Source organism: Rhinolophus hipposideros, assembly GCF_964194185.1.
Source record: "Rhinolophus hipposideros genome assembly, chromosome: 6".
Classification (NCBI taxonomy): domain Eukaryota; kingdom Metazoa; phylum Chordata; class Mammalia; order Chiroptera; family Rhinolophidae; genus Rhinolophus; species Rhinolophus hipposideros.
Window position 1 is genome coordinate 97,271,115 of NC_138052.1, and position 27,462 is coordinate 97,298,576.

At 49.5% G+C, this 27,462-nt stretch overlaps 1 protein-coding gene across 6 annotated transcripts in view; it reads left to right on the top strand.

Moving 5' to 3' along the window:
* Nucleotides 1-27,462, top strand: part of AGAP1 (ArfGAP with GTPase domain, ankyrin repeat and PH domain 1) — a 521,440-nt gene that overhangs the window by 179,481 nt on the left and 314,497 nt on the right. For 4 of the 6 annotated variants that reach the window (XM_081051871.1, XM_081051872.1, XM_081051873.1 and 1 more), the window contains exons 3-4: nucleotides 4,333-4,420; nucleotides 25,569-25,654. In XM_081051871.1, coding sequence (XP_080907997.1) covers nucleotides 4,333-4,420; nucleotides 25,569-25,654 — 174 coding nt within the window. Of the gene's footprint in view, nucleotides 1-4,332; nucleotides 4,421-5,110; nucleotides 5,123-8,968; nucleotides 8,991-25,568; nucleotides 25,655-27,462 lie in introns of those variants that run through there. The other 2 variants (XM_081051870.1, XM_081051875.1) reach the window with 2 other exon arrangements.

A 27,462-nucleotide genomic window follows, 5' to 3' on the forward strand; every position in this document is an offset into this window, starting at 1 on the left:
AAGGGCCGGTGGTGACGACGTGTGTCCACCTCAAATCCAGGGGTCTGTAGATTTCAGGACACCCTCAGCCATGTTGCCTTGTTTCCCCCAACAAAGCCTGGAGACCCAGCCTGAGCAGTTCAGGGGGCCTCATGGGGCTTTCCCTCTTCCTAAGTTGTTTTATTTCCTCTGCGCAGGTGCCTGTGTTTCAAGTTAAAATAATGCCCCTCATGTGCGAAAACAAACCCGGCAAAACCCCACCCCGCCCCTCCTCATCCCGTCCCCGGGATTGATTGACTTGCCCTTTCTAAGGGCTGAGCTCTGCTTTGCACAGCGTTGGTGTGAGAAGGAAGGGACGCTGCCAGGCGGAACAGTGTTTGATTTTGAGCATTTGCCTCCTCGGGAAAGAGAAAGTCTAATCTTAATTAAAAATTTCATTCTGTGCCATGATGTTTTGGATTTTCTCAGCATGAAGCTGACAAACAGCAGGTGCCCTTGAGCAAAAGAATAATTAATAGGTGAAAATTCTCGCCTACAGAGGCCCAAGGTAAAAAGCAGACAGAAGTCAAATCAGGAAGGGAAACAACTTTATTTGGGGCCTGTCCACAGTCTGGCTTTGAGCCGTAGTAGTGAAGCTTCTCGTTTATACTCACTAGCTTTGGAGTTGTGCATTCACACATTCTTTCATTTAACCACTGTTGCTGAGAGTCTGCCTTGTGCTGGGTGCCGTGCTGGGACACACAGGTCCCAGGGACAAATGGCACACAGTCCCGGCTCTTGGAGAGTCAGACCCACACAGTGATGTTGGTCAGATAAAGAGGGAAGTCATGAGACAGCATTGGAAGGAGGAGGCTCAGGCGCGTTGACGAGAGGCCCCCAGTGGGAGCTGTGGTTTTAGGAGGTCTTCTTGGAGGAGGTGACAGCTCATTGCTGACCCATGAGTAGGAGTAGTATGTCGGGCAGTGAGTGATGTGGAAAGATCTAGGTGTCTGGAGACAGCAAGACCTGTTAGGATATGGTCTGGGTGAGAGCAGGATGGGTTAGGAGATACAGAAAGGTCAAATTTTAACTTATTTTTTAGTTTTGTGCGAAATTTGTTCTCTCCCATGTTTGCTCCAATTACTGATGTCATCATCCGTTTATCCAACTAGCCAGTCTCCTTCCCTCACACCCTCCCATCCATCAATTTACACATACAAAATATTTTGGGGGGTCCTCAAATTTTAAGAGTATAAAGGGGTCCTGAAACCAAAACGCTTGCGAATCAGTGATCTGGAGTATTCCACAAACTGTAATAGCGGTCGTCCCTGGGGGTAGAATTGTAAGGAACTTTCACTTTCTAGGTTCAAGATATAGTGAATAAAAAAGCTGGTCATGTTCTTTATATTGTCTCATGTTCTCAGGCATATTTTACTTATTACAAATAATTTTAGAGATTTATAACATACACTGTAATTACATTTTTTAAAATTTAAGCATAGGAAAGTCTTAAAGAATATACCCCAACCATTAATTAACTAATGGTGAGTCCATGACTGCAGATAATGGGGGGTTTTTCCTCTGTGCTTTTTAGTATTTTACACTTTTATTTACAAAGCAAATATAATAATAATAAATACTTTCCCCAAAAGTCGAATAAAACATTCATGTCCAAAAATCAAAGCAAGCTCACCCCTCCAAAAAAATAAAAGAAGTGCGTAGCCATAAGAACGCAGGCACAAACTGTTCCGTCTGTTCTCCAGCCCCGCCCACTGAGACACACAGGCTGAGGGAAGGCTGTGGCCCCCTGTACAGAGCCAGGCCGCGCGCCCTCACAGAAGTCCGCCAGGATGAAGAGATGTCCCCCCGACTAAGCTCCGCCTTCCCTCCCCATCCCAGGTTGTCGCCCTGCCAGGGTGTAATGTTCAAGCCACATGTTGGCGTACTTGGCGTTTCCTTTGGTCTTGATGCTCCTGAGCTTTCTGCATATTACTGCACAGTTGAGACTAAGAAGCATTAAAAGGTTCAGTTAGGAAGGGACCTGAACCTTCGTGACATTTTTACCCATTACAAAACATACTTCAAACAGACACGCCTGAAAAGCCACCCCTAAGTGCGGAAATCCCTGGATGTTCCCCAGGCTGCCCTCCATGGTAACAAGCCCATTCCAACCACGTCAGTCTTTCTGCAGTGACAAGCTTCAAGTTGTCGGCCTACTCCCTTCATCTATCTATCCATCATCCATCCATCCATCTATCCATCCTCCCTCCGTCCCTCTGTCATCCATCCATCCATCCATCCTCCCTCCCTCCATCATCCATCCATCCGTCTATCCATCCTCCCTTCCTCCCTCCCTCCATCATCCATCCATCCATCCATCCATCCATCCTCCCTCCCCTCCATCATTCATCCATCCATCTATCCATCCTCCCTCTTTTCCTCCATCCTTCCATCCGTCATCCATCCATCCTCCATCCATTTATCCATCTATCCTCCCTCCCTCCCTCCATCCATACCCCCATATTCACCAGGCACTTTGTTGGGGTAGGAACCTGGTAAGTGTAGGGATTCAGAGGTGTGTCCTTGCTGGCCTTGTGAGGAAGGGAGGGGTGCCCAGCTGAAAGAGTGGGTGAGCATTAGTGTTGTGACCTGTGTGTCGACAGACAAGCTGTGTGCCCGGATTGGGAGGGAGGCAATTCCATATAGTTCTTCAAACACTTGGGCTTTGGCCTGGGCAGTGGAAGTGGTCTCAGGAGCATGAAATAAGGCAGTAAGCATGAAGAAGGTAATGTCAGAGTCCCTCTGGTTTTCTCGGGGTGAAGCGGGGGAGCTCACCAACAGGGACATGAACTAACAACCTCCCACGCCCCAGCAGACAACACAGGCTACCCCTGTGTTTGTGAAGGTGCTTCAAAGTGCGAGCCAGGGTCCCTGACATCTGGGAATGGAGGGAAATGGGGACGGCTTCTGGTATCTGGTGTGAGGGGCGGGTGGGGTCATAGAGGCTGGTAAGCAGGTTGGGGAGAGAATGGCAAGAACTGGCCAGGCTAAGGTGCCAGTACCGGTCGCTGTAGCTGCTGCATTGTACCTGGAAGAGTGGCGGGGTTGAGGGCGCTGGAGAACAAGATTCTGGAATTAGCAGCTTCCTGGGCGTAGGTGGGATGTGACCAGGCATACATGGGGGCGTTAGAGTTGAGGAACTAGCAGAAGATCTAGGAGAATCTGAGCTCTAGGGAAGGAGCCCACGTACACTGAGGGGGTTTGGGGAGGACAGAAAGTTTGAAGGAAGAGAACCTCGTCTACAGCTTCTGTTGCTGGGGCTGGGTCAGGAGCAAGAGAAAGGCTAGGGGTTGCAGCGATAGAAGTCATTGGTGACCTTGGGGGCAGTGTCCTTGTAGCGACCGGAAGCAGGTTCAGCCTCGAGCCTGAGGCTGGTGGCCAAGCACAGAGGGCAGGCTCCTCCTTGGGTGGACCTATACCCAGGGCGGGTCTCTTGTTTTCTTAAAGAATTGATCTGACGGCACCCACACAGACAGGAAAGTTCTAGTGGGGAAGGAAGAGATTAAAATAGAGGGAGACGTTCTTTATAAGCAGCTTCTCAGAGAAGATAAAGGGGGAATGAGCCCAGGTGAGGGACGCTTCCTGAGGGGCCTCACGTCCAGGTGTCTCAGCCATGGTGACGGGAGCCTTTTCTGAGCAAGTGCCCACCCGTTCAGCCTCCTCTCACTGGTGAGGGCTGTGCCCCTCTCATCACCCTGACTCTTCGCGGTCATTTTTAACATGGCTCTGTCCCTTTCTCAGCCCTGCTGCATGGAGCCTGCGTTCCAGAGAAGCAGCTTACTCTCCTCCTCCGGCCACTACCGGCCTCACCCTCAGTCCCTCCCCCACACCGTCGCCTCCCGGTACAGTTGTGTTCACACAGTCCAGCCGGCTCCAGACTCCTACCCAAAGCCCCAAAGGAATGCACCGGAATGTCCTCTGCATTTCCATATTACCCTCCAGCCACCGTGTCCCATTTAACCCACTGTACCTTGCTAGGGTATGAGGGGTTCATGATAAATGATGGGCTGGCTGACACACCCTTTCCTGATGTCCCCACTGCACACGGTGTCTGGAAGAATGCCATCACTGCTGTGTGTGGGGACAGTGTCCACCCCCTCAGAGCCGTAGAGGCTTATGAGAAGGGGAGGCGGTAATGAAGGTGCTGGGGTCCCGTTTCCTCCAGCAGGAGGATCCCATGAGCCCAGTTTTGACCGTCCAGCTAATGTGTAGTTGTGATTTTGTTGGGACTCACTGAATGTTTTGCCTGCTTTTGCACATCGATGAGTAGCCTGACGTCGTGATATGTAACGGCCGTCCATTGCTTTGTTTCAGGGGATCGTGGGCAATCTGGCCAGCGGCAAGTCGGCGCTGGTGCACCGCTACCTGACCGGCACGTACGTCCAGGAAGAGTCTCCCGAAGGTACGTCGGGGGGCGGGCAGCCTCGGGCCTTAGCATTTCAGATTTGTGCTGTAGCCTATTCTAAATCGTTACTGTGATGTGTCACATGTCTAAGTACTAAACTAGCAGGCCGTAGAAATCCTAAGGGATAGTGTTTCCTGCATAGTGTTTTAGCCGACCGATTATATGCCATGTGCCTTTGGGAGCAGCAGTAGAACCATGAAATGAGGTTGAACTTAGTTCTTCCCCGATAGTTCTGGCCTGTCACATGTTAATCCAGTGTTAGTCCTTGAAATACGGCTCAGACATTGATCTCGATATTGAGTTTATACCTAATTTGTATGTCCTGTGACTCAGTCATACATACGAGCCTTTCAGATCACCGACCGCTCTATGCTTGAGTATGTTTTCCCCTTATATTGCATTATAAACATTTGATAATCATTTTGCGTGAGAAGACATTTCATGTGCCATTAGGTTTTCACTTCTTCAGTTAACATATCCATAATGTTGTGGGTTTTTTTCTGCTTTAAGTAAAATTATGATAGTAATACCCATTCAGCCCCCTCCCCGTGTTCCCTAATTCAGGTATAGTTCACACGCAATTTTTCTAAATTATATTTTCTCTCCGTATAACCTTTCAAAATCCAACTCTGAGACACTGAATTTCTGGTTCCTTCTTTTTCTTACTGGCTGTTCCATTCTTTGCAGATATGGATGCAGGTAACTATACATTTCCTTCATGGCAGCGCTTGTCTTGTTTGAAGAGAAGAGGCACAGCTTCGTACTGTACTGTCGTCCCTTCCCTCGGTGTTCTGTGTCTCATCCTCTTTTGTTTCATTTTATCTTTTTTTGTAAGTTAAACATTTCACCCTGTTGTGTCCCTTAGACGTGTTTTTAGAAGTAGTCCTAAGTAGCTTCCTGTGTTTCCTGTAACACCTGTTCTAGTGTTTAACTTTTGTCCCGGATACTGTGGAACTGTTCAGAAAAGTACAGAGGGATGAAATTCTGTGGCATCTTTGCTTGGGCTCTGCCATTAATTTGCAGACGTTTCCACACATATAACAGCCCTGTGGTGGTCACGTCAGGGAGAGGCCTACGTTTTGCATTACCCATCCTGAGAGGGCAACCTTGGAAGATCAGAGGTTAATGCAAAGTCTTGAGTGGGGTCCAGTGAGCTGGCGCCTGGCCATCCAATGGAAAGTGTGTGCAGGTGCTAGAACGTTGTGTGGTTTAGACAGGTGAGGAAGTGAAGAGTCTCTCTAACTTCTTTCCTGGGATCTGTACCTGGGCCATTGCTGGTGTATTTGTCTCTTTGTGTCTGAGCGTGGCTTTTAGCCATAGTCATTTTGATTTCCCTAGAGGGTCCTTTAGAGATTTTTTTCTTGAGTTTTCTACTGATTCCTCAGGACTAGCTATTATATAGCTTGATGCCATGAGCTGTTGAGGACCTGGGTAACGTGACTGCAGGTGAAGTGATCACCTCTTCAAGTAATCTGCCTGCATCCTTCCCCCACCCCCCGTGGACTTTCCGATTCCAGTTGGGTCCTGAGGTTCTGTGGTCTGGGCCCCAGATTTTGTCGCAAGGCTCTGCCTTCTCTCACGTTTGGTTCCGCTGTGTGGTGTGGTTGGTGCGGGATTCGCTGGTTGTCTCACTCAGGGGCACCTCTCCCTCCTTCTCTAGTGCCATCTGCCATTTTCCCTTTGCGTCTTCAGTTTGTCCCATCGCATTTGGACCTGACTGATGTCTTTGCAACCGGCCTTATATTTTGATTAGCACGAAGGCATTTCTCTTGAATGTTCGTTCATACAACAGCGTAAAAATTACACCCTGTGGGGGGACCTAAACTGTGGTCTCTAATAGCCCAACTTCTCTGATTTTTTCAAATAACCCATTTTACGCCACCGAATTTTGTGGTATCGCATTACAGTTTTAAAAATTTGTGATTTTTTTTTTTTAAGTGCAGAAAAGCCAACACAAGTACCCGCCTTTATCTGCAGAGTGGAGACATGTCCTCCCTCTGTGGGTCTGTCCCAAGGCCTCCTGGGTCAGGGGAATGACTGTCCAGTCTTTGTCTCAACTTCAGGAGCTCAGCTGGCCACCTGTCCTCTCACCGATTGCAGGTCAAGGGGACTGGGTGCCGGGAGCTCAGAGCGGCACCCCACCCAGGTGCCTCCCATGGGCTCCAGGTGCTAAAAGAATCGTGAATACAGGTAGTGCCTTGTACCTGGAAGCCCGTCAGCCCCTCGAATCCCTGTTTCCTGGGGTCAGCCACCCATGCCTGCCTAGAACGGGCAGGTGTCCACATCTTAAGGAGAGCAGGGAACTGATCCCCACATCCTGTCTCAAAACACCAGTAGGGAGGAATCGTCGTTGGTTGTTTATGAAAGAAAAGGAATTTACAGCGGGATTGCTCGCTGTCTTGCTACGCTGAAGTGTTTTCTCACTGTCAGGGAGCCTATAGCAACAAGTGATTTCCATTCTTGTCGAATGTGTTCATGCCAGTCGCCTACGTGTGCTTTATCGAGAAGCTTTACATACAGAATGCTCTGGAGTTAAGTTTACGCTCTGTGTGGTGGCCCAGGTTTATGGAGAGCGTGGGGCAGTGGGACTCCTGTCCTGGTCGTGGAGGCAGGAGGTGAAGACATGATTGTACAACCCCCCCCCCATCACTGTGTAGACAGAAGGTCAGGTTAGACCACAGGTGACGGAAGCCTGTGGGTGCCAGGCCGAGGGGATTGGACTTTGAGTGAGCTGTGCACCCTTCCCATTTCTTGGTGTTGCTACCTTATAATTTTTCCTCCTTTCCTCTTACAACTGCTGGAGTGATCGGCTGCCTCTGGCTCCAGGAGGGCAGCGGCTTTCAGTGAAAGGCATGTTGTCGCTGGCGAGGCTGTGTGACCGCCCGCCACACCGCTCATTGGAGCTCCCTGCTCTCCTCACGTCTGTATGGGTCTTTTGATTTAGTTAATGTGTAAATGTCCCTTAGCGTTCCTCTGACTCATGGCAGGGATCTTTAGATTGCTGGGAGGGTTAAGGTGGCAAGGGACTTCCTGTGTCCAGAAGAGTTCATTCTCGTTGCCCCCCCCTCCTGACCCCCCCTCCTGACCCCCCCCCCGACCCCCAGTAGAAAACTCTGATGCAGGATGGTCTCCCAGCCTTCACCTGAGCGCACTTTCCATCAGATGGGCTTTAGCTGGATCTTAGAGGATAACATTTGTTGTGTTTCAGTGGTGTGATACATTTTGGTGGATATTCTTATAGGAAAAAGAGCTGACTCACACAATTTAGATAATTTTAAACATGCAGTTTAAAGGAGGGATGGATGTAAATATTATGTGTGTTTTTGAATGAGTGAATTAGCAATGCAAAAGTGGGTAACTCAGCAGGGAGCCTGGGATGCAATGAGAGTGACCCAAAGAGTAAAATTCTTGTGCCGGCCAATACCCTCTCCAGGGAGTGAGAGAGAGAGTGACGTATATGCATTTTCAGTCGTAGGACTGCAGTAACAAATTGCCACAAACTTGGTGGCTTGTAACAACAGATGGAGGCCAGAGGTGGCACAGGGTGGTGACAGGGCTGTTCCGTGCCTCTTCTCGCTGCTGGTGGCGACTGGAGCCCAGCCTCTGACTCTGTCATCCCGGAAGGACACAGAAACCCCCTTGGCCTTCTCCTGTGCCTGTGTCCCGAGTTCCCTCTCCTCACGAGGGCACCGGTCACTGGGTCAGGGCCCACCTGCTCCAGTGCGACCTCATCTTAACTTGATTGTATCTGCAAAGACCCTGTTTCCAAACGAGGCCACCTCAGGTACTGGCGTGTCTTTTGTGGGACAGAATTCAGCCCACAGCCGTGTGTATAGGATACGCACACGATGCTGAAACAGTAGCTGTACTCAGAACTGGTGACGGTGCCCCGGGACTTCTGGTGACAAAAGTGCAATGGGCTGCTCCACACCTCCCTGTGATGTTAACGGCCGATATTCTAGAACTTCACAAAGATGAATTGGTTTACATGTGACCTTCACAGGTCTGATGGGAATTTCACAGCTGTCACTTACTCTCAGTAAAGAGAATCAGATGAAAATGACTGCTTGGCCATTAGTGTCCTATTAATGGCTGCTAATTAGAATTGTGAATGACGTTTGGTGTATAATTTGAGTTTCTACCTCATGTGTTTCGGGTCTTAATAGTCACTGCATCTCATCACATCCTGTGTGACCGCCACTTAATTTTTAACTCTCTCCCTTCAGAAAAAGGAGACAAAAGCAGGCCATCCAGTATTATGTGAGAATTTGAAACAAGGACCTGCCCTGAGACACATCACCCCTTGCGGGCCAGGATTTATGTGTCCTGCAGAGAGTTTCGAGTCATTGCTTGAAACCTCGTTCCTGTGACATTGCTCTCGGCTGTTCCTCTCCGCCCTCACACCGCGGGCCATGCTGAGCTGTGCAGAGCAGCTCACAGGAAAGGACCTTGGGCCCAGAAAAGCCAAAACCCAGCAGTGCCTTCCTGTTGGCAGTAACGGGGAAGGAACCACTTGCTCTCTGAGATGAACCTAAACCATCTGGTGCAGTGAGCGGAAGATTGTAAGGTTGGTGGCAACAAACGTAGAAATATCCAGAGATCTTCCTTCCTCTGATTATAAAACTAACTGCTCTCAGCTAATTTTTATAAGAACTTTAGGCTTCTGAATAAGGTCAAAGTGCCTGGATGAAGTCATGCTGAGAGCCTCTTTCATTTAAATCGGGAATAAACCCTCGTTCTGGTGTGGAAGGGGTGGAAGCCGGGCTGGCACCTGCCTCCCAGGGAGCAAGGGTCAGCGGTGTCATTACCTGTTGCAGCCACAGGAAGGGATTTGCTGAGAAGGGCCTTCGCCTGTGTGACTTAGGAGCCACTGCAAGTGACATTCCTGGTTCCTCATGAGCTGTAGTTCTCAGGGACTCATTCCTTAGGTGGAAGAATCCTCAGCCTCTCGCAGGCTCTTAATCAACTCACATTTGTGGGCAGAAAGCTCTCAGGCCATGGCCATGCCGAACCTGTGTCGGCCGGCAGCCAGCCAGTGAGTGTCTGGCCGAGAGCCTGGTAGTGGGGGACATGCCGCCTCTCACCTCCAGGAGGCTGGTACCGTCCTCTCAGCAGTGACGTGAGAGCCGTCCCTGTGCTTTCCCGTTACTCCCTGTGACTGAACATGTATGGCCACACCAGCAGCTTCCCACAGCTGGCTCTTCACTCCTTCTCCCCAAAATGGAGAATATGGATTTACTGCTAGGAATTCTGGCCCTGCATCACTGGACAGATACAACAAGTGAAGACAGTCCGAGGAGCACAGGCAAAGAATTAAAGGTGGGTCTTCCAGTAGGAATTGGTTGGAGGAGAGATAGAGGAAGCCAGCGTCCTCCCAGAGGGGAATTTCTCCTTTTGGAATCATCTGAAACAGATAAGGGATATGGAAGAAACCTGAATGTTTCCTAATTAAGAAAAGTTCCAGGAGAAAATATTAGATACTAGGAGTGATTATAACTATTAGGCAAGGAAAGAGAAAATGGTTGAGATAATAAGGCTGACAGTTTATATCACTGAAGATAGGAAATTAGACTCTTTGAACATAAGTAATAGGAAATTCCAAAATGTGCTTTTGTTTTGTGTCTGAGTAGTAGGAAAGTATACTGGGTGCCTTCCAGCTCTTAAATCTCCGCAGTCTTGTTTCTGGGGTTATATCAGATACATGGAGTTTGGTAAAGACCTGGAGCTTTCCTCAGAAGGAGTGAACAGGTCCCCATTCCAGGGAGAGATCTGGAAATGCATGGCATGTTCCTTAATGATCCAGGGAAGTGATGATGGATGGTGTGGAAGGTGGAGTGGTCTCAGGCTTGGAGGCCGGCGATGACAAGATGAAGCAAGGGGGTGTATGGGGAGCTGGGGCGTCTTGCCAAGTGGAGCCTGGCATGTGGGACTTCAGGGTTGGAGGGGCCACCTCCCCTACACCACGGCCCCAGTCCCCGTCCTGCCTGGACTCTTGAGGGTCCCCAAGAACTACCTTGTGGGGACAGAGCCAGGAGTGCAGCTTCCAGGCTCTCGGCCTCACGTGGAAAGGTGCTGGCTCAGGTAGTAAATGGCCATTAACTGTGATTGGATGGTCATCAGCTGTGGCTAGTTGGCCATCGGCTGTAACCAGTGAGCCATTGGCCACTAATATAACTGTTGTGGCTATGCTAGCAACAAATGGAAGCTAGCAAGAAGATGGTGGCTGAGCCTGCAAGAGCGGATTGCAGTTAGGACAGCGGGTTGCAGGTTGTGTGGCTCCAGCCTCCAGTGAGACTATAGTGGCACTACTCCCCTACTTATGGCTCCGTGGGTGTTCCTTTTTGGCCTCACCATATCCTGTGTTCTTGTGCGGGGAGTGGGAGCAGAGAGCCCTCCTGCCACCCTGCATGACATACCTTCTGGAAGCTTTGAGCCCAGGGACATTGAAACGTGGGCTTCTGTCATGCAGGGACTCTGGTCCCGCTCCCCACAGAAGAACGCAGGACATGGTGAAGCCAAAAAGGAACACCCACGGAGCCATAGATAGGGGAGTCACACCACTATAGTCTCGCTGGCGGCTGGGTTGGAGACACAGGAAGCAGGAACCACACTGTCCGCAACCCGCAATCCGCCATGCTAACTGTAGTCTGCTCTTGCAGGCTCAGCCACCATCTTCTTGCTAGACCCCATTTTCTGCTAGCGTAGCCACAGCAGTTATATTAGTGGCCAATGGCTCACTGGTTACAGCTGACGGCCAACTAGCCACAGCTGATGGCCATCCAATCACAGTTGATGGCTGTTTACTTCCTGAGCCAGCACCTTTCCACGTGAGGCCGAGAGCCTGGAAACCACTCCTGGCTCCGTCCCCACAGCTTCCCAACGTGTCTCAGCAGCTCATTGCTCTTGTAATCTTGGGCAGGTTGCCATCCTCGTGAACTTAAGCATATTCTTCTCTGCTTCACAATTGGTGCAGGGCCCATAGAAGGGTGTGGAAGCCTCTGCGTTAACCCCTGGCTCAGTGACTCATACCTGGGCACTGTGGGTCCCTGCTCCTTCACCTTCCTGCGCCAAGTGGTCAGCCCAGCCCCCTCAGCTGTTCCCAGGAGTGAAGTCCGGTGCTCGCATCCTGCTCTCTGATCAGGCTCCAGTCTTCTGTTCCTTGATCACGCCCAGGCCAGGCTGTGCAGTGCCTGAGGCTTTCCGTCACCAGTGCTCTCACTTGGAGCTCAGAGGCGGTGTCATCGAAACTAGAGTCCTGTGCGAGTGGCCTGGGACCCAATGATGTGATTTGGAAACTAGAGAAAAGAGGAGAATTGAAAGTGGGCTGACCACCCCGCTCAGGTTTTTCTGGATTGGGCTGAGTTCTGTGAGGTCTTTCTCACACGTGGACGCATGTCAGGAGCTTCTCTGGTGGTAGGAACAGGCTCTATGCACAGTGACAGTTCCCGTGGGTGGGCCAGCAGGTGACCACGCCTTGTCCTGCCGGTGTTCTGAGTCTCACTGCTGTCCTGCCTGATTGAATGGCCCTGGGGTTTCCACTGTGGACCTGCCCTGCTTGTTCCTAGCTGCCGATGTCACGTGCTGGTGGACAGTTCTGGTGGTCACATCTGCTGGCTGTCAGGTCAGCTGGCTGCCCCTACGTTAGTCTTGCCTTTTCCCTTCAGGCCTCGGCCTGGAATTGCTTTCTAACAGATGTATCTGTCTCAGGCAGTAAGTGTGTTCTCAGGAGCACATGTCTCTTAAATAGTTTTTTAATGAATGTTTACTTCGTTTCTTAGAAACAGACCATGTGGTAAACTTTACTTGGGCCCGTTTTCTGGGACACATGAAATGCATTTAAGCTGTCAGTTCCAGAAACCCTTTCCAAATCAAATAAAAAAAATGTTTGTCAGCTACCACTGCTCAGCAGATGTTAGGGCTTATTTCTAAACACGTTCATGGGTGCTGTTTAATGTTCCAATGGAAAAAAAATTTGTAAACTCTAATAGAATTTGAGTAGTTTTGAAATCCAGCCATTTAAATTTTTCAACATAATTTTACTGTTACTTGCAACCAAATGATTATAAATATGTGATAATTTTTTTAACGAGTATTATCTGGAAGCCTTATATTGGGAGCCAACTGGTAGGTTGGTTTAATAGATAAAACAGACATCATTTCAGCCATCTCCAATTATCTCAGATACTAAGCCAGTGTCTAACCATGGAAATGTCATTGGCCCATCTCATGTAGTCATATTGATAACAGTGAGCGAAGTCTGCCGTCCTCACACGGCAGCCGTGCAGGAACAGGTGGTACCGTCTACACAAGGTGAAGTACTGAAATATTACCAGCACTCCCAAGGAATGAAAGAGAAGCACGTGGTACCTTATTTTGAACCAGAAAAAGAAAGCTGTAAAATTCGAATAAGGAGGTTGTCATGTTATTGGCATTGATGAAATTGGCAGTACAAAATGTGTTTTTGAGTTGGTTGGAACTCAGAACACATATTCGTCCCATATTGTTCTAATTAAGTCGACAAGAAACCGTGGACCCACTGCGCCCTGGGCACTGGGCCTGCGGTTGGGCGTGCATTCCAGAGAGAGGAGGCTGCTGGGTACATAACTGATTCATGGCAGTGATTTACACCTGGCCAAGTGAGACTCTGAGCGCTCGGAAGAGGACGTGCTGGTCTCTGCTGGGAAGAGCCCAGGTCCCCGCGGCAGCCCACAGGCGCTCGCCGATGTCCTTGGACTCACAGAGTCCCCAAAATAGCATGTGCGTGCTGTAGGCACCACTGCTTCCCTGACGCCTCGTGACACTGGAAGTTGTTTCAAAAGCCATGTCTTTCATCGGAAGAAGGAGACGAGGGTCTGACACGTTTCACATCTGCAATTACCACATCATTTTTCCTAGAGAAATTGTTAACCCCTAAGGTGTGCTTTAAAACTTGAAATGCTTGACCTTTTCATTGCAAGTTAGAAAATCGCCATTGGCTCTGTCACAGCTGGGTCACCATCGGGCGTGGACCCGTTGGTCCATGGCTGCTCCGCCCCACGACCTCTGGCCCTGACGCCGCCATCTTGTGGCAGCCGGCCCCAGTCCAGGGACCCAGATGGCAGCCGGCCAGACCCCCGCTCACCCGGGCCGCGGCTGCCTCTGATCTGATCGGGGTCAGTGTTCGTTGCAAGACTAGCCTTTCTTGGTTGGAAAGGATAGAGGACTTACTTAAATGAGCTTAGCTAGAAAAGAGGGGTGTCGTTAACTGGCATGCTGGGAGCAGCTAAGGGGATGGATTTCGCTGTGGAAAGACCCTAATCTGCTGATCCGTGTAGCTCAGGAGGACGCTGCCTCTCCCACTTCCTGGCCCTGCTGGGCGTCCTGCTCTCAGCTAGGTCTCCCTGCCTGGTGGCAATGGTCCTTAGTGCCCACAGGAGATGGGAGGAAGAACTGAAGGTTTTTCCTTTTAAAAACAGCGCCACCACATACAAAAGAAAAACCAGCTCTTGTGCTGTTTGGGGACTTGAATGGGCCGGGTGTGTAGAAAGTGTGAAGAGTGTGTGTGGGAGATTGCGGGGGGATTGGTAACAGAAACCAGGTCACAGCATGTCTTCACCTCTGTACACGAACACGAGGGGACCAGCGTTTAGGTGAATGAGGAAGGGAGGTGTGCAGCCTGGTCAGGAAGGAGGGATGTGTGTGGGGCCTGTCCAGACCCAGGTGTGGTGTCACTGCACAATCTGAGTGGATCAGGCTGGCTGGCGTGCGTGTCTCCCACCAGGGCCCAGGGGCGGGGACAGCAGCCCCCAGGGGGAATGGCTGACAGAAGGATTCTGGAGGGAGTCAGGGCCGCCGCACCTCTGGGCTCCTGCCAGGTCATTCCACGAGTGCTGGCTTTGGAGAAGGGACACCAGAGGACAAGTGGGAAGAGCCCTCACACCCTCTGGGTGTTGGAACTAACTCGCATGGTGGTGGGAACCCACCCACCACTGAACCATCCTCAGCCCCACAGGAGTGGTGCTGCTTGTTAGGTCTGAGAAACTCCGGTGCAAGGCGTGTTCAGGGCCATAGGCCCTGGCACCTTGTTCCACTTGGGTGGGAGCCTGGCAGTGCACAGGTGGCAGATGCCAGCTAAGCTGCTTCTAAGATGTTCCAGATGCAGGAGCTCCTGGGCCTTCCAGGGTCGGCTTCTGCCTGAGAGGCAGTGATACATGTATGTGCACACACACACACACACAGGAGGACACCCTGGGCAGTCCTGTCTCTGGCTCGCACTGGACGCCAGGCTTTGCTCCAGGGCTTGGTGGTTCCCGCTCAGAGGGTGCCAGTTCTCCAGGGTGTGCTTGGGAACCAAAGTCTTCTCTAGGATGGAGGCAGAAACCTAGAGACAAAACCTGCTGAACTCCCATTAAAGTACTTACACTGTTTCCATCGGAAAGGACCAGAGTCCCCCGACAGAAAGTGGACAGGGACGGGCTGATGCTTGCATCAGCCAGAGAAATGTCAAAGGGGACACTGCCTGTCCCACCGGGATGTCACCTGCCTGGGCTATGACTGCCCAGGAGTGAAGAAGGGTTGTTGGCATTTCTAAAGGTTTGTAAAAACAAATAAACAAAAACCCAACAGAAACAAAGAAGAATGCGGCCCCCAGTGCCCAGCATGTTGATTACCTGGTCCTTCGCAGAGATGGTTGGCTGACCGGCCTCTGCAGCCTGTGAAAACAGCATGGGGGGCTGAGATGCGTAGGATTTCTTGGTTTCTCCGTACGGTCAATTCTACCAGCAACCACCCTTTTCTAGTTTCTTGAAACAAACAACCTGATTTATATTTAGAGATTTTGTGTGAACGATTTCTAGGTAGTACTTTCATGTGTTCAGTTCTAAAATTGCACACGAGAATAAGTTTACATGACAAATTTGTTTTTTAATAAAAGGTTATTTTCACATGGGAAACACTAGCTTAGAGCAGTGACATATGAGGGACCCAGAAACCATTTGCCCGAGTGTTGGTAGCGGGATAACCCTCCCTCCGGCTTCTGTTTGGTGCTTACCTGCTCACTCCCACACGTTTGCACACTCCTGCCCGTGACTGGACATCTCAGGCCCCGGGGGGTGTGACTTGCCAGGAAGCCTTGTTTAAATACTCGAGGTGAGGAGGGAAGCTCTCTCTCCCGAATCTGCAGTGCTTCTTGTAATTGTACCTTTTTTTAGTGCTTAAAATAAATGTGCAGAATACTAAAAATAAAACCAACAAATAAGCTTAGGTACATTTTCTCCCAGAGAAACAAATATGCGTGACTAAATATATTTTATTAATTTACCACCCAAGCTGTTTCCAGATAGTAGTAGATGCTGGAACATCAAAGTACAAACTCAGCAGTGGGTGTTGGAATATTTCCAGTAAACAACTTGCTTCTCTGGCTGTAAATTAGATTTTCTTGGGGGAGGGCATCATTATATGACTATTTTCTCCTTCTGAGTGGTGACTGAAACCCAGCCCCCACTGCCCCGTCCTCTCAGGGTTGCAGGGCACAGGCTGCGTCTGCGCATGGTGCCAGCCCCTGGTCCCCCGCCCAGCCAGCTCGCCTTATCAGCTTCCTTTTCCGCCCACTGCCCTTGACAATAATAAGCTCCATGAGGGCAGAGGTTCTGTCGTGTTCATTCTGTTGGTGGCACCAGCACTGTGCTTGGCACATAAGGGGACTTGCTACTGTGTTTCCCCGAAAATAAGACCTAGCTGGACCATTAGCTCTAATGCGTCTTTTGGATCAAAAATTAATATAAGACCCGGTCTTATGTAAGACCTGGTATTATTATATTACATTATGTTACATCACGTTACGTTACATTACATTACATTACATTACATTACATTACATTACATTACATCATATCCGGTCTTGTAAAGACCGGGTCTCTATTAAAATGGGACCGGGTCTTATTTTAATTTTTGCTCCAAAAAACACATTAGAGCTGATGGTCTGGCTAGGTCTTATTTTTGGGGGAACACAGTAAATACTGGTTGAGCAGTGGTTCAGAATCCCAGGATTTTGTTGGGAGGTAACACGGGGAAATTGGCGGTGAGGCCCTTACAGTTGAAGAAAAGGAAGAAAAGGAAGAAGGCACATGGGAATACTCGTACAAATACAAAGTGTGTCATTAGTTGGGTATAAATTCCCTTGGGTTATTTTATCACTCGCTTACACGGGGGTCCCCGCTCTGAGACCGAAAGCATGTGCACCTGGGTAAGATAGTGGGGCTCTGCCACAGGGGACGTCCCTGTATTGTCTTCCTGGGGTGCCCTGCGCAGCTCGGCCACGACTTGCTATTTCATAAGCTGCTCTGACTTGGGGAAAAGGAAGTGTTATCCTGAATCTTCCAGAAAACGTGGAATTAGGATAAAAGCCTGGAGATGTGGGCCTGAGGTTGACCCTTGGAAAGGTCGTTGAGTTATGGGGGAAAGTACTGAGTTGTGTGGAGGGCAGTGTGTTAGCTTTGTGGGGGTTTGGTTCTAACTTCCAAACACTGCTTCGCAGGAAAGTCTGAGTGTGTGGAGCCAGGACCACGTAGTGGGTCTGGGGACTCCGAGCCCAAGGCCAAGTACCTGAGATTCTGCAGCCTTTGCTACAGGCATCATTTTGTTGGGGGTAAGGTTAGTTTACTGCAATTTTAGTGTTTTTTTCTAGGGGGGTGTAATAAAACAGAAAAGTGACATTAGATGCTGATGACTAAAGACTGTCCAGGTAAACCAGCCTGCACACCTGGCCAGTTCTGTCTTTATTTCAGCCTTCAAATGACATTACGTGGAGGAGAGAGCTCTTAATAGGTTTTGTGTGTTAAACTGCTCATTTTACTACTCGCGTTATTATTCTGTATAACTATTGAACTGTCATGCTGAGACGTAAGGAAATTGAATGTAACTATTGGTAAACAAACCACTTCCTCTAACATTAGTTTCCAACTTCTTTTTGAGCAGCGATATCATATTTGTAAAGACGGCTTATGTAGGTCCCTAGAACAGGACAGCGCTTCATTCATAAAACCTGTGCACCTTCTAGTTTGTAAATGTCTGCCCCATTGCTTACGGAAGACCACACTGGCGCTGTTTCTGAGGACACGCAGTAGGGCCTTAGGCTCTCCCACTTCAGTGTCATCTGCTGTTTCAGCCTGTTAATTTCGGTTTTGTTTGCTTGACGTCAAAAGTGCTTGAGCTACACAAGTTAGTGATGCTTTTAAAATAAATGCACAAGCTGTTTTCAATTTCAAGGTACTCTTCCAGTAAATAGTAGGTTGGTCCAAAGGTAATCACGGTTTTTACAATTATTTTTAACCTTTTAAACCGCAGTTACTTTTGCACCAACCTAATAGCTCCAACAGTGTTCAAGTAGTAAGAATAATGGGACTTTGAAAATTGCAAGTTGAATTCTTAAAAGCAGCTGCTCTCACTCTGCAAACAGTTTCAGATAGTAGTTCCCCTAAGGCTAAGAGGGGACCATTGAATGTGCTGTGGGGACCCTCGGTGTGCTTGATTTTGCTTCCCAGACTTGTGTCACGCACAGAAAGCCACCACCACGCATGTGCCGGCTGGTCACTCCTGGGAAGGGGGGACGTCGCGGGGTGCTTGTCTGCAGTTTGTGGGGTTTTTAAAAGGCCAGTGCGAAGTGGTACGTTTCGCAGCGTTCCAGAAGGTGGGTTCTGTGTTTGCATAAGAGTGTACCTGACACGGCCCCGTCCGTGTGTTCTTGGTCTCTTTGTTGAGTGTATAACTTACTCTCCAGGGCAGGCTGGTTGGTTACTGCGATACAGTTTCCAAAACAGTGACACACGTGTAAGAACTGCTTACATCAGCCATTTCCAGAATCCCTGGAGGTGCGCCCCCTGGAAGCCCCTTTGCACCCCTGCTGTGTGGTGAGGCCTGCAGCCTTGGCGGGCTCGCCGTTTGTCTCCAGGGCCGCAGTTTGCTCACCATGAAAGTGATGAGAGTTTCTGTCACCTTTTCGGGAATATCGTGTTGATCAGCAGATTCAGATCTTTTCTGCGTTTCAGGAAACTTCCTTTGTGTTTTTACCCCTGAATAGTCTTTTCGTTCTTGTGTGGGGGATTTGTTGTCAGGCATCCCATTTGTCCTTTTGTTCCGTTCATTTGTCTGTCTTCCTGTCAATTAGCTTCTCTCTAAATACTTCATCCCTGTCTCTTCCATCTCATTGACTGTTTATTTCCAGCCATTCCTCAGTGTCAGAAACTCGGCTTTCAACAGTGTCTCTTCGGTTCCATTTTTCACCTTGTATTCATTCCCTCCAAAATGTTCTGGGTCCGCCGTTCTAGAGGTTTCCATCTCATCTCACACTGTTGGCAAGTTCTCATCCCTGGAGTTCTTGTCTTTCTGAATGACTGTGCTTGAGTCTGGGAGGGGATCAGTGGGAAGGGGTTTCCTTCTGCTTTTTGAGTTTTGTTTTCTTCTCCACCAGCTGTGTTTCCGCATGCTCCCTTCCTGCCGCCGCCTCCTCACTTCCGCTTTTTCCCCCTGGTGGTATCTGTGCATGATGTTCTTATCGTTTCTCCAGCTTTTCTCTCCTTGGGCATCTGCCCAGACCTTTGTCTGCTGAGACGGATGCTGTCTGGGCTGTGCCCTGGGACCCCTGCACGGCTCGGGTCGGGTCACTCACACTGGCTGGGGCCACAGGCAGATCTTAGCGGCTGGCTCTGGCCAAGGCTTCTGTCTCACTCAGTCCCAGTCAGAAATGGGGTGTGGGGAGCTCCCCATCACCCGGTTTCCTGTGGCAGGAGAAAGGGGTGGAGGCGACGCCCTAACCTTGAGTGTGCTGGACCAGATGATGGGACAGACCCCTCCGCCCACATTCGCGTTTGCCAGACCTCAGTCACCCATCGCAGTCACCCACGCAGGGAAGGGCTGGGGCCCCAGGACCTGAGGCTGGGTGCGCTTTTCCTGAATCCCAGCACCAAATGAGTCCATCGAGCCCTACCCCTGACCCTGTCCTCCGAGGGGTCACTTCTTCCAGTTCTTCCTCCACACTTTGTTGTCTACTACGGGGTGTGGTCTTAGGAGCCCCTCTTCCTTTCTAAGGCCAGTGTTTATGAAGCTATGCCCCTTTTCTGGGTGGATGGGGAAATTTTCTTCCGTTTTGGTTTTTACTTTTCCCCTCATTTTACTAGGAAAGAAGGAAAGGAAATTCAATTATTAGTGACATGCAAATCTGCTGCCTCAACCTGGAACTTGGACCTGTTTCCTCATCTTCCTTTTTTACTTGGATGAGGATGAAATGAAATCATCAGAGGTCCTGGCCGGTACATTGAGACCTCACTTCACCCCCGTCACAGCCCCGCATGTTTCACCCGTGGAAATACTCAGCAGTCACCAATAGGTCCTTACCGTTAGTACTTTTTTATAGCAGTTACTTTATTTAAAAGAAACATTAAATTAAATTTTTTTAAAAAGAATTGGCAGAGCAAATGAAATCTGATTCGGTTAACTTTTGTAAACTGACATGTTACAAATAAAACTTTTTTCCCAGTTTAAAAATAATATGTGGCCCAGAATTCCTTTTAAATGTCACAATACAAAAACTTCTTCAAACCCTCAATGTTAATAAGTTACTGACCTCAGTATTTTTATCAACGTTAAAAGAACAAAATTAATTTTTAAAATGTCTGGAACATTTGTGATTAAACATTTTTTGTATCCTCCTAAGGAGAAATAAGAATCACAGACCTTTTCACTGTGCCCCCCTCATTCCACTTGTGTTAAACAATTAGGAAACAATAAAATCTGCAGCTCCTCTTTCTATTTTATCATGAGGCTGAGTGAGGAAGAAGAAACTTTTAGGCAAATATTCAAAACGTTTTCACGGCCGAGACTCTCTAAACTGTGACTGTAGGAGACACAGAACCCTGGTGCGGGCAGGCCTGAGGCCAGCAGGGCTGATTGACAGATCAGAGGCTAGAATAACGCCCCGCCCCTTTTCTTAGGGAAAAGGGAAATCGTTCGCTGTGCAAATGCAGTTTGAAACTCAAGGCTAATTTTCATCCCTTTGTTTATGCATGGAAGAGTAAAGATGAATATCAACAGTAAAAAAAAACAGAAACAAAGGGATAGGCAAGTGCGTTTCTTTTTAGTTTCCTAACAACTGGGATGAGTTTTGGAGCTGAAGACAACCCCTTGTGGAGCGGAGAGTGGGGTGAGGAAAAGTCAGGGCCCCCAGTGTTCTCCATGTCGGCCCCGTGGGCGCCAGGCGATGACGCGGAGGCTGCGTGGCTCATGTGTGGCCGTGGGTGTGAAGGTAGAGCTTGTCTTCGCAGAAACTCACCCCGAGGAGCGGAGGGTAAGAGTCAGCACACCTGGATTTGCGTCTGAGCCCTGCCGCGTGCTGGCTGTGGGAGTCATGGTCGGCGTTGGGACTTGCTGTCCTCCCAGTAGATTTGGACGTTGGTGGTGGTCATTGCATCACACGGCGGAGTGAGGAATGATGGAGATGGTGGAAGGAAAGTGCTGTGTTACCCGTAAAGTACTGTAAGGCTGCGGCTGTTACTTTCTATTGCTTCGAGAACTGTTACTACGTTCGTAGCTTTCAGTCCAATTAGCCGAAATGTTAGAAACAAAAATGTCAAACATCTGTGGCAATGTTGACTCCCAATAAAACTTTTTTATATTTTTTTATTTTTGGAATAGGAAAATTTAGTTTGCTCTCCCTGCCCCCCGCCCCACCCCCAAAGCAGAAATGATAACACAGGTGGGACACTGATTCCTCTCTGTGTGTGGACTGCCCTGGTATTTAAGAGGGCTCCGTCGTAGCTGTAGCCTACCTAGCTGGGGTTTAAATAGTAGAAGGAACTTGGCTGTTTTACTAACTCAGCATCCCAAGTTTAAAACTGGTTCCCATGGCAGGAGACCAGGACTCAGGATAGTGACCTGGAAACCTTTAGAATAATTGGTTATGGAGTGTAAAGGATAGTAGTACCCTTTAGTCTTTATAAAAGATGTTTTAAAAAACCAACAAAAAAGGAAGTACCCTTTTCCTGCTGGGTACTGTTCCCCACGCATGTGTGTCTGCACCCCTGTTCTAAATGGATATATTCAGTGCCACCTCTCACCCAGTTTTGGAAGAAATGACTCACTGAAGAGTAACCGGGGCAGCCCTCTCGGAACCCTGAAAGCTGGGAACGTGCCTTTGCGTGAACCAGAGATGTACTAAATTGCACATGCGGTTGAGTTCAGACAGGAAGAGCCGACCTCAGGTGAGGTGAAAGCACTTGCTTCTGCTGTCCCGTGAAACGCAAGGAAATCAAGCCCGGGAGTGATGCTTAGCTCTTTCCAGCACCTTTCTCTACCTGTTGGCTGAATTGTTAACATGGTATCTGTTGTCCACCTTCAGTGACCTCACCACACCTTTGGGAGGCATAGATTTAGTGAGAGGGGGGCCTCCGTTTTCCCTTCTCATCTAAGGGACAGAGCCCTGGTGTCACCATAGCCAACGAACAGGCAGCTGTGTGCGGGGCTCTGGCTCCAGAGTCGGCTTGTCCCCGTCTGCCGTGCCCCCTGCACACCTGTATGCAGGTGTGCTGAGCTGAGCACAGGTTGATGGCTTCTAGGATAGAGGTCAGGGGACACTTTCTAAAAATAAAATGATCCCTGAATTTAATGTTATGTAATAATAATTGGCAGCCAGAGAAGGATGGACACCATTCATGTAACAAATTTATCGTGTGCCCTGGGCCAGGCTGCTAGGGATCCAAAGTTGGGTGAAATAGACCTACAGGGAAATAATTGGAAATCGGATTATAAAATAGGCATTTTCAAAACCTACGTTAAAAATGAAACTGGATGTAGAGTTTGGTGGTGCCCTCTAAGATTTTGGTTGAAAATGATGTTAGCTGGGGGGAGATGAAGGGTCTGACTTAAAAATAGCCTGAGCGGTGGCCCTGCTGCATGTGAGGCCAGCTGGGTGCCACGCACGCTTTCATCCTAAGGCTTCCCCTTGGTGTCTCTAAAGTTAACTGCAGAAAACGAATTTTAAAGTCTTATTTTACTGACCTGCTGGCCGATGTTTCTCCGGTCCCCAACTGTCACATTCCAGTTGAACGTGTGGCAGTCAGCAGGACTTTATTTTTTATATATAACTCTCACAACCTGGGGCTTAAGCAGCTGGCTGAATTTTATCTAATTATTAAACCTCTGGGTTCATGGCAAGTAGATATGAGTATTTAATTTTGTTTCCTGATGTACGTATACTACCAGACAAAAAACACACAAGCCAATTGCAATTGCCTGATGTTTGCATTAGTGTAAAATATTGAAAGTACATACTAATTCTGTATGGGGGTGGAGGGGAGATGTAAAGTGATTTTAGAATGGGAAGGGGCCTTCCAGATGGAGGTGATGAAAAGGAGGTCTGGAGGCCTTGCTTTGGGTTGCAAAGCCTGAGACCATAGCAGGGCAAAAGGAGATGGGCAGGGGAGGAGGTAGGGTTCAGGGAGCCCAGTGCTTCCCCAGGAAACCTTTCTTGACTTCAGTCTTGTGGTCCAATCATTCAGAAGCATAGCTTGCTGACGTGACTACAGAAACATACTAAAGGAAGTGAGTGAAAGAATAGATGTGGAAGTCACCCAACGAGTGCTTACCATGTTAGGACGTGCCAAGGCACAGATGCTTGACAGGAGAATGGTCATGAGCCCAGTGTCATTCCAGGAGAGCTAGGGGGTGCTGCCCACCAGGCTCTGTTCCCCAGAGAGGTCTGGGGGACTAGAACTCCTGTGGGCCCAGGGACAGGCTCTGCTCTCCCCTCCTGCTTAGGAGACCACCCAGACTAGTGAGCAGTCACACGCGTGTGAGCAGTGTGCCCGGGTGGACCCTCGTGGAGGTTCAGTCTGAGTCCACCTAGCAAGGGCCTCCGTGTGCACTCGGGGCCTGACATGTCCCATGAGTGTGTTTGGGAAGCCGCTGGTGTCATAGGGCTGAGCAGGGGCTGGGGAGTGAGAGGGGAGTGTTGGCTCAAGAAGAGTGTGTATCATACCAGCATGGTGGCAGGATCCCTCTAGTTGTGGGGTGCCTTGGAGGAAGGTGGGGCTGGGGCTGGACGCAGGGGTGGCAGGAAACTTAATAATGACAAACTCAGTGAATAATGACAGCAGGGACGGAGAGGGAAAGGCGATTTGAGAACGTTGTTTTGGAGGTAAGCTAAACGCAGAGGGAGGGCAAGAGGTGGAGGAGGGAGGGAGAGGAGCGAGCGCACACACTCTAGGTGAATGTACCGAGCAAGAACAGGAACTTGTAATCAGAGGTTGTGTTAATTTCCAGGGCTGCAAACACCACAGACTGGTGGCTCAAACCATAGACATGTATTGTCTCTTAGTCCTGGAGGCCAGACGCCCAAGAATCAGGTCTTGGCAGGGCTGGTCAGGGCAGCACCAGGGTCTGCATGGAGCTGGCCCAGCGTCCTAGTGGGGCTGGGTCACCGGGGGGCGGGTGAGGGCTTCTGTTGTGCGCTGGCTGTTTCCTCGCTCGCAGTTACCACAGCCCCACCAGAAGGGGTGTTATCGCCTCTTACCTACGAGGAGCCAGCGATTTGGGGACCAAAAGGCATTTTCCGTGGCTGGAAGTGGCAGGTGTTGTCTGAATTCGGTGGGCAGGCAGTCTGTGAGGTTCCCGTTGGATGGATGTGTTTTCTTCTGACCTTCTCTGCAGGCTGTGCCCTTTTTTTGGTGTTGGCGAAGGGGATCGAAATGCGAGTTTGTTTTGTTTCAATGTTAGAAAGTTTTCTTCGGTTTTTATTATTGAGCAGACAGTACCCAATAAAGCAGGTGCATTTTACGTGTCACATCATGCCCAGGAAGAAGCGTGAGAGTGGGAGTGGGTGTGTGTGCACTCAGGTCACTTCCCCACTGCCCACTCCGGCCTCACACAGCCGCACCCCATCTTCAGGCCTCGGACACTGCTCAGGGTTGGGGTGGGACCCCAGTTTCTACCTCACCGGTGCTGGAATGACCCAGACCCCCGACTTTGGGATGGAAGGTCCCTAGCGGCAGGGAGGCCACAGGTGGGAACCAGATGTGGCTCCGGGTGGCAGAGTGCTGACACGCAGGCTCTGAGCCGGTGGGGAGCTCCGCCAGCGTGGTTCTCCACCGTCCGCTTAATTGAGGTTTAGATGGCGTTTCTGGAAGGCGTCTGTGCCAAGGAGCTGAAAATGAGGGCAGGTACTGATGCGTTCCTCGCTCAGAAACGGAATTCAGAAGCCCAGTGCGCGTTACCTGGAGTGGACTCAGAGCCCAGACGATTGGACGGTGGTTTGTCTTTGGAGACACACAGGAGCCCAGAGTGGCCATCTGTCCCGCATCCGGGAGAGGCGGGCGGCATGCACAGGGCGGTCGCGTGCCCCTTCCCCCCCTCCCCAGCGTGCGAGGGGCCCAGATGTCCAAGGACAGCCCTGGCCCCCTCCGGTGGCACTCCCGGCCCTCTGTCCAGCAGGGGTCCCTGGTGGCTTCTCACTAACCGAACATGGTTCTAACGCCTCTCAGCCAGCTGCACTGCTCTGTCTCTCGTGCGCGGAGACGCCATCCAGTAGTTTGTCTAACCGTGTGTAGTAGTTCCGCATCCTTCCCTCACCTGTGAACTGTGACTGCGGAAACACCATCCCCATGATGTTCTGTGTTCCCACCAAGAACTGGGTTTCTCTTGAGGAGGATACAGGTCCTCGACCCTTGAATTTGTCTGCGTGCTGCAGACTAGGCACCGGCAGGCCTGAGAAATTCGTTTCACTTTTGCAAACTGAACTAGAGAATGACAATTTCCGTGTTCTCTGTTTCTGAACTCTGTGGATCAGTGTTCCCAGTGAGTGAGAATTCCTCAATTGATGCACAAAGCCGACATTAAAATTCCACCTTCTCAGCCATAAGTCGTCCTGGCATTGCATGGGAGGCTGTGTATTCTAGAAATGAGCATGGGTTCTTAAAGATACATACTTAAGTCTGAGTTCAGTAGTTCTTTTCAAATCCAGTGGTTGCTGGAGGCAGATCCGAAACCTGCTCCTAAATGCTCAGAGCTGCCTCCAGGGCGACAGCTTAGGGTGTATTTTTCCACAAGCGAAGCCCACGTCTGTCTGCCCTCCTCACACTCTGTCTTTCTTGTGTAACGAGATTTTTTGTGTGTGTGGCAGGTGGCAGATTCAAGAAAGAGATTGTTGTTGACGGACAAAGTTACCTGCTGCTGATTAGAGATGAAGGGGGTCCCCCAGAGGCACAGGTGAGTATTACATGCCAACAACGAGGAGCCTTTCACCTTCTTTCCTGGTTAGGGTTCTTTCTGATTCCTCAAGTTCGATGTGGCTTTAGAAGTCTGTCAAGTAGGCTCAAGAAAAGGTGATAGAGGAGCCCCATGACAGCGTTTTCTGTGGTTGAGGCTTTTCTCATCTCTAAGATACTAAATGTGTTGCTCCTTCTGACCAAATCCCAGAGGAAGTACGGGCTGTGGGACTTTTCACTTTCCATGTTTTTAAGAAGGAAGGGAAAGTAGAATCTGCACCAGTTTGTCAACTCAGTGGAATCGACATCTGGAAATTTCTGTAGTCTTCCCCACCACCCTCACGCCACACCACCATGCTGCTCACCGGGGTTCTCGACTCAAGTCCGTCCCCCCTGAAAACCAGTAGGCAGCATACATAGTGTGATTTCTTTGAAAGTTCCTTGAAAGATACACGATCTGGAAATAAAAAACCATGAGTGTGATTTACTTACTCTCCTGTTTAGTATTTTACTCACATACTTTATTAGCTAAACACCTAATTGTGAGCTGAATCTAGTAACACGGGGTGAGTGCCCACCCTCCGTGAGTCAGCTCGTTTGCATAATTCTCCAGATGCCCCCGGGGGAGGGTCCTTCCAGCATTCCTCTCAGATGCCCTAAGGTCTCACCCAAGGTTGCACGAGGTGATGGGGCACAAACCCAGGTGGTCTGCCTGCCGATGACACCAACACTGGGGGCAGGTAGAGCCAGGACCCCAGAAGGTGTCCGTCTGGGCCTCTGGCCATGAGAAAGTGTTCACCCCATTTCTTTGAGGACCAGTCCTTCATTCAGGCCACACTTCCTTCAGAAGCCTTTAGCCTAGACCTTACCCTGAAGATTCCTACTTTGGAGGGTACCAAGATGGAGCCTTTCAAAATGGTGGACAGGGTTTTATACAAAATCAGGCAGAGTGATTTTTTTTTTTTCAAAGAAAAACAGTTTTCAAGTTACCTTTCCTAGACGTGTGTGAGCACGATCTCTGTTCTCATTATTTCAGATCATTTCATGTAGTCTACTCAAAGATAATAGCTTCATGGATGAAATCACAAGACTTTGTGTGGCCACTAGTGTCATTTTAGGGTACTGCGAAAATTCTGCTAATTAACAGGATGTTTTTGGTGGAGGGCAATTGGTGGGGAAGCCATTGGGGTGGGGGTATTTTATGGAACGCACCGCCCCCCGCCCCTGCTAGGTGCTGGGCAGACAGGGTGCACCCTTGGGAGAATGAGGCATGGTTTACATTTCCTCTGCAGGAGGTTCGGACGGTCGTCAGCTTCAGTGTAGGGCGATAAGGGTTGGTCCTGGGGGCCAGGCGTTCTTGAGGGGCTCACCCGCTGAGGAAGCTGACTTCTCCCCACTTCTTGGAAGAGAAAGGGAAAACATACCTCATGGTAGAGAAGGAAAGATGCCTCTGTTGGCCTGGGTCCCTGGGCTCTCTGGAGGGACATCAGGTTTTCCCTGTCCCGTCTCAGGGTTCTTTTACCCTCAGTTCTTGTTCTCACTTTATTTTATATTTAACATTTGAACTTTGGGTTTATTTGCATTTTATCATATCAGATTTTCACATGTAACTGAATACACTCTTCATATCTGTGGAAGTCAGCTTACCCCACCCAAAATTTCCCCAGATATATCAGAGCTGAGGCCTTGTTATCTAGGAGCTGCTGCCTCTTTTAGAGACAGCAAACAGGGTATTATTATTATTATTACTATTATTGTTGAATCATTCATCTTCATTTGGAAAGAGAAGCGTGTTTGGTGCCAGAATGA